This window comes from Hyla sarda, chromosome 3 (genome assembly GCF_029499605.1).
Source record: "Hyla sarda isolate aHylSar1 chromosome 3, aHylSar1.hap1, whole genome shotgun sequence".
Lineage (NCBI taxonomy): Eukaryota > Metazoa > Chordata > Amphibia > Anura > Hylidae > Hyla > Hyla sarda.
In genome coordinates, this window is record NC_079191.1 from 357,250,566 (window position 1) to 357,264,602 (window position 14,037).

The following is a 14,037-nucleotide window of genomic DNA, read 5'->3' on the forward strand; positions in this document are numbered from 1 at the left end:
CATTCTGAAAAGATGGAGCCGGTTGAGTGAGAGCATGCAAAAATGTTCCAAAATATCATTATGCACACAATTGAAAATAAACACATTTTGCCTTTTGGAACTTCTATTGTATATCGGATTGGTCCTTTGTCTGGGAACTTTCTTATAAGCATGATTAAAACCAGACTTGTTAAATGCAGAGTAAACCCATTTTATAGGTTGCTGTTGTGATATTTTATACCTAGAATGGTAACAAATAGGAGATCAGACAACAACAGTGCAACATCTAACCAGAAACAAAGTTTATTAAAAGGAAAATTAAACCAACATTGTCTTGTCTTTATATTGTGTCATTACATTTCATCGGAGACAAGCCCTTTCAAAACGTGGCCTTAGGGTTATGAATGGATGTCTATGTTATACAGTTCGGGTCTGCCAGAACTGAAGCTGTTGTGTGGGAGAGGCTTTAAAGGGGTACTCCACTGGCCAGCGTTCTGAACTAAATGTTCTGAATGCTGTTTTCACGCAGTGGGGGTCGGCCGTGCCCCCTTGTGATGTCACAGCACGCCCTCTCAATGCAACTGGCTCCAGAAAGTTAAACAGATTTTTAAATTAATTGTAAATTAAAAAATTGTAATCCTTTCAGTACTTATAAACTGCTGAGGTTGAGTTGTTCTTTTTGTCTCTAAGTGCTCTCTGATGACACATGTCTCTGGAACTGTCCAGAGTAGAAGCAAATTCCCATAGCAAACCTCTTCTACTCTCAACTTCATCAGCTGATAATTATTGGAAGGATTATGATTTTTTAATAGAAGTAATTCACAAATCTTTTTCAACTTTCTGGAGCCAGTTGATATATAAATTTTTTTTTTTCCTGGAATACCCCTTTAAAGGGGTAGTCCAGTGGTGAAAAACTTATCCCCTATCCTAAGGATAGGGGATAAGTTTGAGATCGTGGGGGGTCCGACCGCTGGGGCCCCCTGCGATCTCTCTGTACGGGGCCCGGCTCTCCACCCAGATAGCGGGTGTCGACCCCCGCACGAGGCGGCGGCCGACACACCCCCTCAATACATCTCAATGGCAGAGCTGGAGATTGCCGAAGGCAGCGCTTCGGCTCTGCCATAGAGTTATATTGAGGGGGCGTGTCGGCCGCCGCCTCGTGCGGAGGTCGACGCGCCCCCTTCCCGCAGGCTGTCGGGGCTCTGTACAGGAGATCGCAGGGGGCCCCAGCGGTCGGACCCCCGCGATCTGCAACTTATCCCCTATCCTTAGGATAGGGGATAAGTTGTTCACCACTGAGTCACCACTGGACTACTCCTTTAAGGTTGGTTGGTCTTGAGCAGGGGGACCCCTCTATGATGTCCACATGCTGTATTAGGCTCGTTTCAGACTACGGAATCTCCAGGCAGAAAATTTCCACCCGGAGATTCCGAGTGCGGCCAGCGCTGGCTGAATCAGTCGGTGCTAGGACCGCGCGGACACTGCAGTCTCCAATAGACTGCAATGTGTTCCGCGCGAATTTCCGCCTGAAGAAAGAGCACCGCCTTTCTTCAGGCGGAAATTTCTAAGCGGATTCCGAAGTGTGAATTTGTGAACGGAACCCCATTCACTGCACTAGACATTTTAGCAAGCAGAATTTCTGACGGAAATTTTACGACTGAATTTCTGTCGGAAATTCCGTAGTCTGAACCTAGCCTTAGGGTATCAGGACAGGAGGTTGTATTCATGAGAAAAAACCCTTTTACATACATTTATTTATAGCAATGACAACATCTCCTCCAATGCCATCCGAGAACAAAGACAATGATAGACAATGCAGTATTGTACAGAATATGGCCTCTTTCATGCACACAACTATATGGCTCTGTGGTGTATAAAGCTTTAATATGCCTGCATGCCTTTGATTTCTTACAGAGGGATAGGAGTTTGTTTTCTTTGTATGGGGAAAAAAATGAATGTGTCATTCTCCGTTGTGTGCTATTATTATTATTATTATTATTATTATTATCTCTTATAAGCATTTCTTCTAGAATAGTATATACACAACACATGCCCCTATAGGGCCTTCCTAAAAGATAGGGAGAGATATAGACAGATATTGACATATAGAAGCATTAACTTCCTGTTTTGTTCTATTCACAAAATATAGTCACGAGGGGTGTGGCTATGACGTCATGACCACTGCTGCAGGAACTCAGTGTTTGTTTAGAACGCCCGTTGCTGCAGGAGATCACGGGGGCCCCAGAAGTGGGACCCCTGCAATCAGACATCTTATTCCTTATCATTTGGATAGGGGATAAGATGTCTAGCAGGGTAGTACCCCTTTAATTTAATTTGCTGCCCCTCAGTCCAATACAAAATCATGTCGTCTAGATTTCACTTAGTCTTATTGATCTCACTTCTCCCATCCAGTGATGAAAAGCCTCAGTATTATTTAGCACTCAAAACAAGTCCAAAGTGTTTCCAGCAAATATTTTCTCATGATATGTGAAGAGGGAAGCTGGCAGCACCGGCCGGCACCAAGAACTATTTTTTCAAGTGTTTGTAGAAGATACAGACTGACCAGTGGTTGGCATTATGCTCCCTGGAATGCTGCGCTTTTTCTCTTCCATGGCTAGAAAATAATGGTCATTTATATCTGTGTAGAAGTGTCAAAATAAGGCAGTGTTCAGATCACATAAGTGTGCATGCCAATAAAAGCTCATACATAACACATAAGCTTATCCATAGACCTCCATTGGTTTGCTGATCTGCTAGGCAACTGTAAACCAGAAAATATAAAGTATGCAAGAGTGTAGTAAACTAGAATATTCTATTAAACAGTTTACGATATTGAAATGTATACCATGGATTATACTTTTTTGTACAATAGGGCTTTTTGACATATTCTAATATATGTCTGTACCAGTGTTTCCCCACCAAGGTGCCTCCAAAACTACAACTCCCAATATACCTTTCTGGGCATGCTGAAGTTGTAGTTCTGCAATAGTTGAAAGCAAACTGGTTGGGAATCACTGGTCCATAGTGGGTACAGTGAAGTATGTTGCAGCCCTGAAATTGGAGTGTACACCAGAAGCTTTTTCCATTATACACAATAAAGTAAATAACTAACTTAATCTGAACACCCCCTAAGTTACTGTCTTCAGAATTCATCTTTCTGATTTCCATATAGGTTGATAAGAAAAACAAAAAACATTTAATTGTTTGTATTCAGCATCATTCCGGTCAGTATAATCAGTGTCACAGAGCCTCAGTGGACAGAGCAGCCAGTTATCAGCTCCGAGGAGTGAGGGAGAAGTTTCCACATGAGATGTGAGGGCAAGCAAGGGAATGTTCCCTCCTCCTCAGTGAACTGCAGTGTGAGCAACATAAACAAGGGAATTAGGACTGTAAAAAGATGAAAAATAGGATTTAAGCACACAAACAGGATCAGCACCAGTGAAAAAGTAAGCCTAGAGCATTTTCTTTTAATGTCATGACAGGTAAAGAGAAACTAATGTGGAGATCACTTTTTGACAGAGTTACCTTGCAGAGTTACTATAACAAAAAATAACATCTGAAATGGATAGTTCCTCTCTGACAATGTCAATTAAATTGATACCAATTGATACCAATACCAATCCTTCTTGCAGGAGTGTTTATCACAAAGGGAGATGTGGGAGTTGGAACCATCGTTGGTTCGGCTGTATTCAACATCCTATGTATAATTGGAGTATGTGGCTTGTTTGCAGGACAGGTAAGACCTTATAAACAATGACAAATGTTTTCATCTTTAATAGAAAGTTGTATGTTATGTATATTTTATATCAGTTATGTTTGGTAAATTTGTAGCTTTACATGTTGTTACAGGCTGTTTAAGCTGTTGAATACCAAATAGTTTGTGAAAACTGGATTAGCATTATTACTTGCTTTACCTTCTACAGGATAACAAATATGCTGGCTGACCCAAATCACATGATTTCTAGCTAGTTACTTTACCTAAATTATTGAATGCAGTACATTGTGCAGCACGTGGCACTTTATTTTTACTAAATGCATTTACTGCTTTTATTTTGCTCTTGTTTACTTCTGTGACATTTAGCATTTATGAGATCTGGTGATTTTAGCTCCGTCTTTTTACCAGCAAAAATAACAACCTATTTTTATTTTTTTATTTTTTTTGTAGCTGTCTTTTGCTCTTAAATAACGTCTGCCAAATAATACAACGTGTGCATTACCAGTTATTTTAGCTTGAGTCCCATTGAACTGAGTAACTGGAAAAAGACATCCGTCTTTGATCGTCTTTTGTTCTGTAAAACAGCCAAATTACAGGATTTTTTTTACAAAAGAGGACTGAAAAAAAAAGTGTCAACATAGCCTTATAGTCGAATAGTAGATTTTACTTGTCAATTCAGGCGACAACAGATTATACTTCTCAAGGTGACAACCTTGTAACTACAACAAAACAACAGCCTTTTGCCTAGAAGGTCATACACAATGATTACATTAAGGCCAGTTTTATAAGTCAAGTGCTATTTTTGTTCATTATCTTTTCATTATTTTTATCAATTCAGTTGTTTGTTTTGTTGCCTTTTTATTAAAAAAAAAAAAAAAAAAAGTTCAATTACAAGAGAAAATATTGCAAAAGCAGTAAACAGGCCACAATTCCCTGGCGGAGAAGGGTAACATTAGAGAATAGCCATATCAGAAAGCAAAAAATAACAGCACCATGTAAACAATATAAAGGATAAGAAAGCTACTCGGGCCTAGCGGTTATACAGTTGACCAAAATCAATTCTCTTCCGTTGATAACAATATAGAGAGTGATAAAGTGGTGGCATTTTATGACTTTCTATTGCATATTCCCCATGGCTGTACCTCCTCATGGTTTCATTTGTCCGTTTTTTCTGCATCTATTTAGTGTTTTTGGCAGGTGTATACTCAGCATTGGTGCCTCCCTCACGTCTGCCTTTGTGTCTCTTTCGTTGATGTTTCACTTCTTGCTTTGATCTACAAATACTAAAGCTAATAAAGCAAAAAACTAAGCAAAATATGCAGCAAAGAAATCTTGAGTAATACAGCGTGCCATGGTGCATCTCACATTCTCTTTCGTATAGATTTCTACAAAAGTGAAATACTGTCAAGCATAAGTAATATAACGCAGATTATATGCTGATAACAATTTGTATAAAGTTTTGATCTAATATACTCAACGATAGGAATAGTTTGTAACTAAGAACTGGGATCACTTTTTGTTTCTTTATTACATCCATCCATCAATAAGTGTCACTTACTTTTACGCAGCCGGAATGTGTTGTGGCTTTCATGTGTTTTCCATTCTCCGTTTTTTCTATGTCCTTTAATCTTCAGATGCTTTCTATGCCATCTTCATATTCCAAATCTACTGTAAGGCCACAAGTCTTTGAAAGCTGTGATGCATTTTTATCAAAAATCATCTCATCGTGCCAGGGTCCCGACTTTGACCTATACATTTTCTTTTCTGTTACAGTATAAAAAAGAAGATACATAGATCCACAATTAAAGGTGGATTATGACATTTAGAAGTTAGTTATCTACTATGAATTCTATAGGCAGGTGTTCCATTAAAGCCCATCGTTGGTTAAATGCCTTTTTTTGGACATATTTTCCTAAACTTATTTTTGCTGTGTTTTGCCACCATTTCCATAATTATGGCATGATGCTAGTGGTGTTTACAGTAACGCCACAGTTTACAATGATTACAGAAAAAATACGCAACAAAAATGGCTCATGGAAATATACCCTAAAGGTTAGCAGAAAGTTGCATTATTTTAGCAAACCCTTAATAAAATGTTATTCATCTTACCAGGGAATTTTTAATTTCCATATGACACCTTAAGACACCAACAGGGTAGCAGATAAAAGACTATTATTTCCTGTGGCTTTTTATTACCACATAGCATATTTATTTGTGAAATTATGGCTATGGTGGTCTCAAAATTCTGCAGCTAAGAGTACTATGATGCATGTGAATGGGGTTTTAAGAAACAGTCAAAATGATCTCGAGCAGATTCAAAGGAAGTTATGGATTTTGAGATCCACTGCAGTTTCCCCTCAATGCCGACCTTGTGTGGTGTTCACAGCCGTTCAAGGAATGGACTGGGTCTGCTGCAGCTGGAGACATTTTTTTTTATTTTTTATTTTTTAAAACATTTATTTATAACTTTTTTGCATATTTAAACAACAATGAAATACACACGCCAAGCATATAGCTCCCCAGCCCACCAAACCTGCGTACAGTATTAGATGAGTAAATCAGGGCCGATTACACGTTGCAGGGAGACCACATCCGGCCAACACTAACTCAACAGACACTAAGACAGAAAACAAATGAGCACATGCACACACTCCCGGAGCACTCCTACAATTCCCCCGCCCAGTCCCAGACAACCAAACTGGCCCGGAGAACTGACCCTCTCAGGGGACCACCGACTCACCTATTGACAGCCAGGGCATCCAGACCCTATCAAATTTCTTGGGGCATTTAGATGGGGCCAATTATCTTCTGTCAACTCAGGGATATCTGCTACCCACTTCACAGATGCTAACCCAAATGGATCAGGACCACTGCATGAGCAAAGCATATGCTTGAATCAGAGGCTTAGCAAGGTCGGTGGTACCCAGGAGCTGCTCCACATCGGAAAACGCCAGGGTCACATGAAGAGAGCCAAATTGTACCACCTCCGCATGTCTCAGCTGGAAGTACCGAAACTGGGCGCTCCGAGGGTGATGAAAGCGGTCACACATCTCCTGGAAGGAGGGGAAGGAAGAAAACTCCCCAAACAAATGCATGGCGAACTTGACTCCATGATCACTCCAGTAACCGGCAGCCTCCAACCCCTGTAGGTGCTCATAATGAGGATTCCCCCACAGAGGTGCCCTAGGTAGCGGGAAGTGTCCAGAAACCACCGACCACACCTCAGCCACCGTTCTAATAGGGGTCAGCAGTCTGGAGGAAGAAGTATATCTATACAGGACATTAGTCAATGTTTCATACAAACCCATGAGAGCTCCCACCAGAGCAGTAGAAACATTTGCCAGATCCAGTTCGATCCACCAGGCAGCATACACCAATTGAGATGCTAGAAAGTAATCAAGCATACTATGGGCACCTAGAACATCCTGCTGTTTGGGCACTTGGCTCAGCTCCTGACCCAATCATGTAGTTTTGTCTTGCCAATAGAAGGACCTCAAAACGCCACTCAGCCTCTTAAAAAACTTTTTAGGGGGAATCACTAGAGAAAAATGAAAGAGATAAAGAAATTTAGGTAAATAAATCATCTTAAAAATATTAATCCTGCCAGCCAGAGAGAGAGGTAAGGAATACCAAGCCTGCAATTTTTCAGTCACCGACAACAACACTGGGGCCAAATTCAGCCAAACATACGCCGTCACACAACGAGAAACCTCTACTCCCAAATATCTTAACTGAGTGTCAACTTGCAGCCCATTGGGAAGAGGTCCCACAATTAACCCCGAGGCCTAAGAAAGAGCCAAAGTCAGCTAAAAGGGAGAACAAGGCCCCCAGGGAACCCTGAACATCCGCCAACTAAACCAGCGTGTCATCCGCATACAGAGACACTTTCCTCCAAGGAACCCCTACAAACTCCATGAATCATAGAGGAAACAACATGGAATAGCGGTATCCCTTGGTACGTAGGCGGAGATGAACTTCGGTGAACTTGGTTCGCTGTTTGCATAGCTCCACCAAGAAACCTGGGTAGAAGGCCACCCAACTGTCATTGAAGTGCACTTCATCTTTGATATGCACAGCTCTCAGGATAGAGACTCTGGGGGAGATTTATGAAAACCTGTGCAGAGGAAAAGTTGCCCAGTTGCCCATAGCAACCAATCAGCTCACTTCTTTCATTTTTATGAAGGCCTCTGCAAAATGAAAGGAGCAATCTGATTGGTTGCTATGGGCAACTGGGCAAGTTTTCCTCTGCACAGGTTTTGATAAATCTCCCCCTCTGTCTCTATAGTGGAGGAGTTTCGCCAAAAAAGTTCTAGGAGGACCCCCGGAGGTGGGAGTCTGGCCGGGACCCGATGCGCCCTCTCCACTGTAAAGTAAGGTGAAAAGGTGTCAGGTGGTAAAATTTCTTTCTGCCATTTCCCAAGGAAGGCCATCATGGTTTGGCAAGAGGTGAACGCTGCCAGCAGCTGATTAAACTTCTGATCCACAGAGTCCACTGGACAGGAGGAATGATGAGGAAAGCCACATCTCTCAGAACACGGAGATCCAGAGAACATTGGAGGGAAACGAACTGGAGATGATCCATCCATAGCTTCCACAGGCCTAGCAAATTGGCTGAGAGCCTTAACGGCCTGCGCTGAGAATTTAGGCGCACAGGAGTCATGTCTAGCTTGAGCACCATCAGGCGGTGGTACCTCATCAGAGGAAGCCACATCCTCAGTAGATAGTCTCGCAGCCTCAGCTGCAGGTTTAGATTTCTTGTTGCGTCCCTTTGGACCCCCATATTCAGAAACGCTGTAAGCACCACAAAGTCCAGCAAACCAGAATGAGAGAAACTATAGCAGGATAGCGATGTGAAGGGCGTCAGGGGGGGGATAAGGAATATCCCAAAGAGCAAGAATAGCACAATTGCAAACTTCACCCCAGTCACAGTGCCGCAGCAGCAGCCAAGCAGTTCCCAGAGAGCAGGAAGAGGGGGGGGACCAAACCTCATAGAGTAGGGCCAAAGACCAGGGGGCAATGTCCTCAGATCAGAGTCCATCATAATTTAGAGAGGACCCCACTTCACCCCCTCAGCCGTCTGCAGACTCCACAAAGAGCACAAGGGGTTAACAGACTCACTCAGCACCCTCCTCGGCAGCCGCAGCTCAGCGTCCTCAGCAACACTTTCCGGGCACGGGAGTTTCCAGGGTAACCAGAAGCCCAGCCCATGAACGTCTCCGCAATGGCAGCTTCTCCTGCTGTTCTTGCCTTATAGGAGACCCGATGGCCACCTCACCTGCAGCCCTCTGCCCGTCTCCACTGTCACCTACAGGGTCATGCAGCTCCTCTGAGCTTCCCGGCCCGGAGCTCCCCCGACTGCCTTCACTCCCGCAGCGCTGGCACCCCTCCGGACTTCTCACTCCACACTCCTTCACATCCGGCACATGAGAGCAGCACCGGAGGACTCAGCAGGGTCACGGCAACTCCCCACACGCCTCCAAGTGAGTCGGGCCCCGATCAGGGTAAGGATTCCAGGATTTTAAGAGCCGGGCTAGCTCTCCATTCTGACCACGCCCCCAGCTGGAGACATTCTTACAGGGTGGCTCAGGGTGTCCATGAATGGCCGCTCGAGTAATTCATGGATGGACTGGGTCGTAGCTGGAGACATTCTAAAACAGTGGTTTAGGGTGTCCAAGTTGATCATGTAATTCATGGATGGACTGGGTCTGCCGTAGCTGGAGAAGTTCAAACAGGGTGGTTCAGGGTGTCCATGAATGGCCATTCGTATAATTCATGGATGGACGGTATCTGCCGTAGCTGGGGACATTCCTACAAGGTGGTTTATAGAGGGGTTCCCAGGCAGAGGATATGAGACAATGCACTTTATAGGCCCTAACAGATGGCATTTACCCTTGGTACTATAGTTTTTAACTGAATGCCCTCCATGTATCATAAAACAAGGTAAAATAATTAATGTCAGTATTTATAATTAACTATTTTTTGTTAATAGAAGCTTAACTAATGACTGTAAAATAATAATAAACATAAGCATTATATATTAAGAGAAATTGTTAATTTTGTTCACAATTATAGCAAACCATGCCATGTATTGCTCAGCAATCTTTATCCAAATTTCATGAAAAATGAATTTAATATGCCTCTAGAATTGTTTATAGGGGAGATTAAGACTTATTTATTTATTTTGTTCACCGTTCAGTGCTTCCATAAGGCTATCTTTCATGAGGCCTAATCTTTTAAGCTTTAATTTCACTGACAGAAAGTAAATCAGACTTTTACTGTCACTGTCCCCTGGTTGTGTGATTACATTTTAGAGTTTTTTTGTTTTTGTTTTTTTTATTCTATTCAGGTCGTAACCTGCTTTATTTGTAAAATGAAACACATGGAAATAAACATAGTAACGTAGTACGATTTCACGTGTGTAATGAAAGCAGTGTATTCGAGTTTTTAGTGTATAGTAATATTTTTTGAAATGTCAAGGCATGCAACTACAGTTCATATCATATTGTTAATTGTAGAAATATCGAAATCTTAAAAAGTTGTTTATAGTTTAAAAAGTTCTCTTCTATCTAAAGGCTAGAGGATAACAAGCTTATTGATAGCGGTCTGACTGCTGGTATACCCACCGATCATGAGAACAGAGGAAAAATTTGCACACCCAGTGCTCCATTCATTCTCTCTTCCAAGCAGCGGTAAGACCTCCATCAATCAGCTTGTTATGTCCTATCCTTCCCACCCTGGTATTACTAGGCTGGTTGTGAAAAAGCAGGGGGACTCAATCCATGCCCCAATGTCTCTATAGAATAGCATGGAGGTTAAAGGGGTACTCCACACCTTGACATTTTATCTCTGATCTCGGCTGCGGCACCCCAGCCATCCAGTGCACAGAGTGAACTTTGTTCCATTCCGGATGACTGGCGATGCAGGGCGGAGGCTCGTGACATCACGGTCACGCCCCACTACTGACGTCACGGGCATGCCCCCTCAATGAACGTCTATAGGAGGGGGCGTGGCGGCCACCACACCCCCTCCCTTACACTTGCATAAGTGAGGCGCGGCCATGATGTCACGAGCCTCCGGCGCTTCCACGCAGCACCCCACACACTAAATGAACACCGAGTGCAGCAGGGAGATCGCGGGGGTCCCGCCGCTATCCTTTGCATAGGAGATAAGATGTCTAGGGGCAAAGTTCCCCTTTAAACTACCTGACTTTGGCGCCCACTCAGTAGAATCTGAGAAAAATATAGGGTGTGTTCACATTTATTATTGTCTTTATGCTACTCTTCTATCTTGAAATACCAGCAAAAAGGTATTTTGACATACAATATACTGCAGCATACCCATGGCATGTTCATAGCATTGAATTAACCAAACACAGTCACAAATAGACTACATTTGGTCTATTCAACTCTATGGGCATTTAACAATTAATGTCCAAATACCTTTTTATTGGTGATATACCGGAGACCTAGTGCTGATAATAGATGTAAACAGGCCTTATATTGTTGGATTGAATATGTCATTACTAATTGTGTCATATAACGGTAACTCCATAAGGGATCATTTGCCTTCTCTCCAGTGACCATTATCATGGATAGTCTGACACTCCCACCACATTTCTACCAGCTGATAATCCTGATAGAGTTTTAATATTCAGGCTTTCATTTTCAGACACAAATACGTTTTATTATTGTTTCCTCCCTGCTGAAATCAATGACAGCTCCTTTCACCACATCAACATGAGAAGGATTTTCTGGGCTCTGCTCAGCAGTGTAAAAATAAACAGCAATTACTACCTCTGTAGTGGTGGTGTCCGTGATCGCACCAAGGATGAGCAAGCCACAAAGGAACTGCTTCATCCGAGCTGCTTCTGTGCAGGAGGCTAAGAAATAAATTGCTATTTTTCATGACCAGACAGTTTATCGTCTGAAGCAGCTTGATCAGAGCCATGTCCTTGTGTAGACGTCAACAGTGAAAATGTCTTATAGCTCTATAGACTCAACTGGAAGTATATTGAAGTCAATCTTCCCCTTTAATCGTACATTTTTTAGGTAAACAATTTTGTCCTGACTAATTCCTTATTAAATATGTATAACTGTCAAAGAAATCTCTTTCATATGAGTGAATTTAAAAGATAATAAAGATGAAACTCTGCCTGCAGCCACTAGAGGCAGCCTAGAAGATCACTGTATTATTCTTAAAGCAAACCTGTCTTTTCGGGGTATTTTTTAGCTTTTGTGTGTGTGTTCATAAGAAAAAGCACTATTTCTGTCCATTATATGACTTGTATCTGCAGTTTTCCACTCTGTAGGTAATTGTCAGTTTTCTCTAAACTAAGCTCCATAGTGGGTGCAAACTAGCTGCTATGATTTCTCCCATATATAGTATTCTTAGTAGTAATTTTAGGAAACAATAAGTATGGAATTTAAGAACCTTATTAAAGGAGAAGTATTGAGCACAAAAAGTGTGATCTCCCCACGATCTCCTGCACAGGACCCCATCTCTCCTTGGGAATGGAGTGTATCGATCTCCGCACAAAGCGGCAGCTAACACGCCCCCTCCATATATCTCTACAGGAGGGCCGTAGATAGCCTGGGTTGGACACATCCCCCCCAATAAGTTTTTTTGTGCACGATACTTCTCTTTTAACTTTAAATAAAAAAAACAGTGTAACATAGCATTAGACTTGCATTGAGGGGTGGGGCGTGACATCATGAGGGTGCGGGTCTATGATGTCACGAGCTCCCGGCGCCAGCTCCAGCGTTCAGAACAGTTTGTTCCAAAGGCGGAGCAGTGGAGTACCCCTTTAAGGGCTGTACACTATTTACGTACAACTTCCTCAAAAAACTAAATTGTAGCCTTAAATTGTCACTGTCATTTTAACAATCTGCATAAATCAATAGTATGAGAAAATATAATAACCTTTGTTATATATCTTATCAGGGAAAATGCCTCTTTCTCCAATTAGCTGCTTTTCTCCTCACCCTTCCTCCTAAACTTATTTTCAAGCTGTAAAGCTGCTTCAGTTCATCTTGTCTTTACAATTTAGCTTACTGAGGGATCAATTTACATGCTGCTCATACAAGTCTATGGAAAGGAGAGGGAAAGAGTTAGAGAAGTGACTCGAAACACATAGAGGCTAAGTTAGTACAGTGGCCCCTGTATGGTTTTATATAAAAATAGTAGGGTTCTTACCATGGAGGTATAAAATACTACTGCTAAGCGATAGCTTGACAGAGAGCTGTATTACCTACTAACCCTGACATGGTCTGGACTCTCTAGTGCTATCACCAGAGGGAGCTCACTACATATAGATGTATACAGCACCCTTTGTATTCAATACTAGCTGTATAAACACATATAAAGGCTGGGTTCCCTTTGCATAGCGTATTGCATTCTAGGTATAAGTCTGCATCATGTGGTCAGCTGCTCTATTGAGTCCCATTAAATAAAGGACTGGGCCATTACAGCAAAGGGGCCTGTTTTATTGTATCAAAGTACCGTATATGCCGACATTCCTTTTTTGAACGCACAAAGGACCCAGCTAAGAAGTAAGCTCTCCCTAGAGATGACTGTATACAACCAGCGTTACATAATTTATCAATATAAAAAAAAATGCAGCCTCCTATAGAACAATATTAAGAAAGTGTATTGAGCAATGGCCCAAATGTTCTCATACAATAATTTTATACCAATTTTTTTAGTCAACAACTGGAAGTCCATTACAATCCAGTCCTTTGTGCAGAAAATTTCCCCGTCATTTGTTCTGAAGAGGTCATAAGCGCTCCGGCAGGGTAGACTACACAAATTTTCCGATTACTAGAACACCTCGCAGACTGTATTCCCTGACCAATCTTCTCCAGTATATTTGATATTAAACCATAGTCTTGGAATAAGTTTTAGTCCTAAAGGGCTAATCCAAGTTTCTAACCCCCATACACCTAACTTGTGGCTCCCGCTCACATTCTTGATAACTACTGTTCCGAGACCTTTTAGGCTAAGTTTCCACATGGTTTTTTTTCTGGCAGTTTTTGGATATCTGCCACTGCAGTTTTTGAGCCAAAGCCAGAAGTGTATTCAAAAGGAATAGGACATATAAAGGAAGAAATTATGCTTCTTCTCCCTTATGGATCCACTTCTGACTTTGACTCAAAAACTGCAGTGGCAGTTTTCCACAAAATGCCAGAAAAAAAAACAAGTGGAAACTTAGCCTTATAGGGATAATAAGTGTCACAGTGCACGCTCCGACCGTGAGCGCTCACCACCCCGTACCTCCGGCCGGACCGCAATTCGCGAGTTGCAGCCCACTCCTTACCTGCTTCTGTCCGGCTCTCTGGTTCCCGGTG

The 14,037-nt window shown here is 42.2% G+C and overlaps 1 protein-coding gene and 1 long non-coding RNA gene across 2 annotated transcripts in view; one reads left to right on the forward strand and one right to left on the reverse strand.

Moving 5' to 3' along the window:
- Positions 1–14,037, forward strand: part of SLC24A3 (solute carrier family 24 member 3) — a 380,969-nt gene that overhangs the window by 267,480 nt on the left and 99,452 nt on the right. Inside the window, exon 6 of the mRNA XM_056567630.1 lies at positions 3,612–3,715. Within this exon, the coding sequence (XP_056423605.1) occupies positions 3,612–3,715 (104 nt within the window). The remainder of the gene's footprint in view (positions 1–3,611; positions 3,716–14,037) is intronic.
- Positions 4,563–5,457, reverse strand: LOC130362713 (uncharacterized). Its single transcript, XR_008891532.1, has 2 exons — positions 5,253–5,457; positions 4,563–4,977 (listed from the first exon to the last, which is right to left on the reverse strand). It is a non-coding gene; the product is annotated as an uncharacterized LOC130362713 (long non-coding RNA).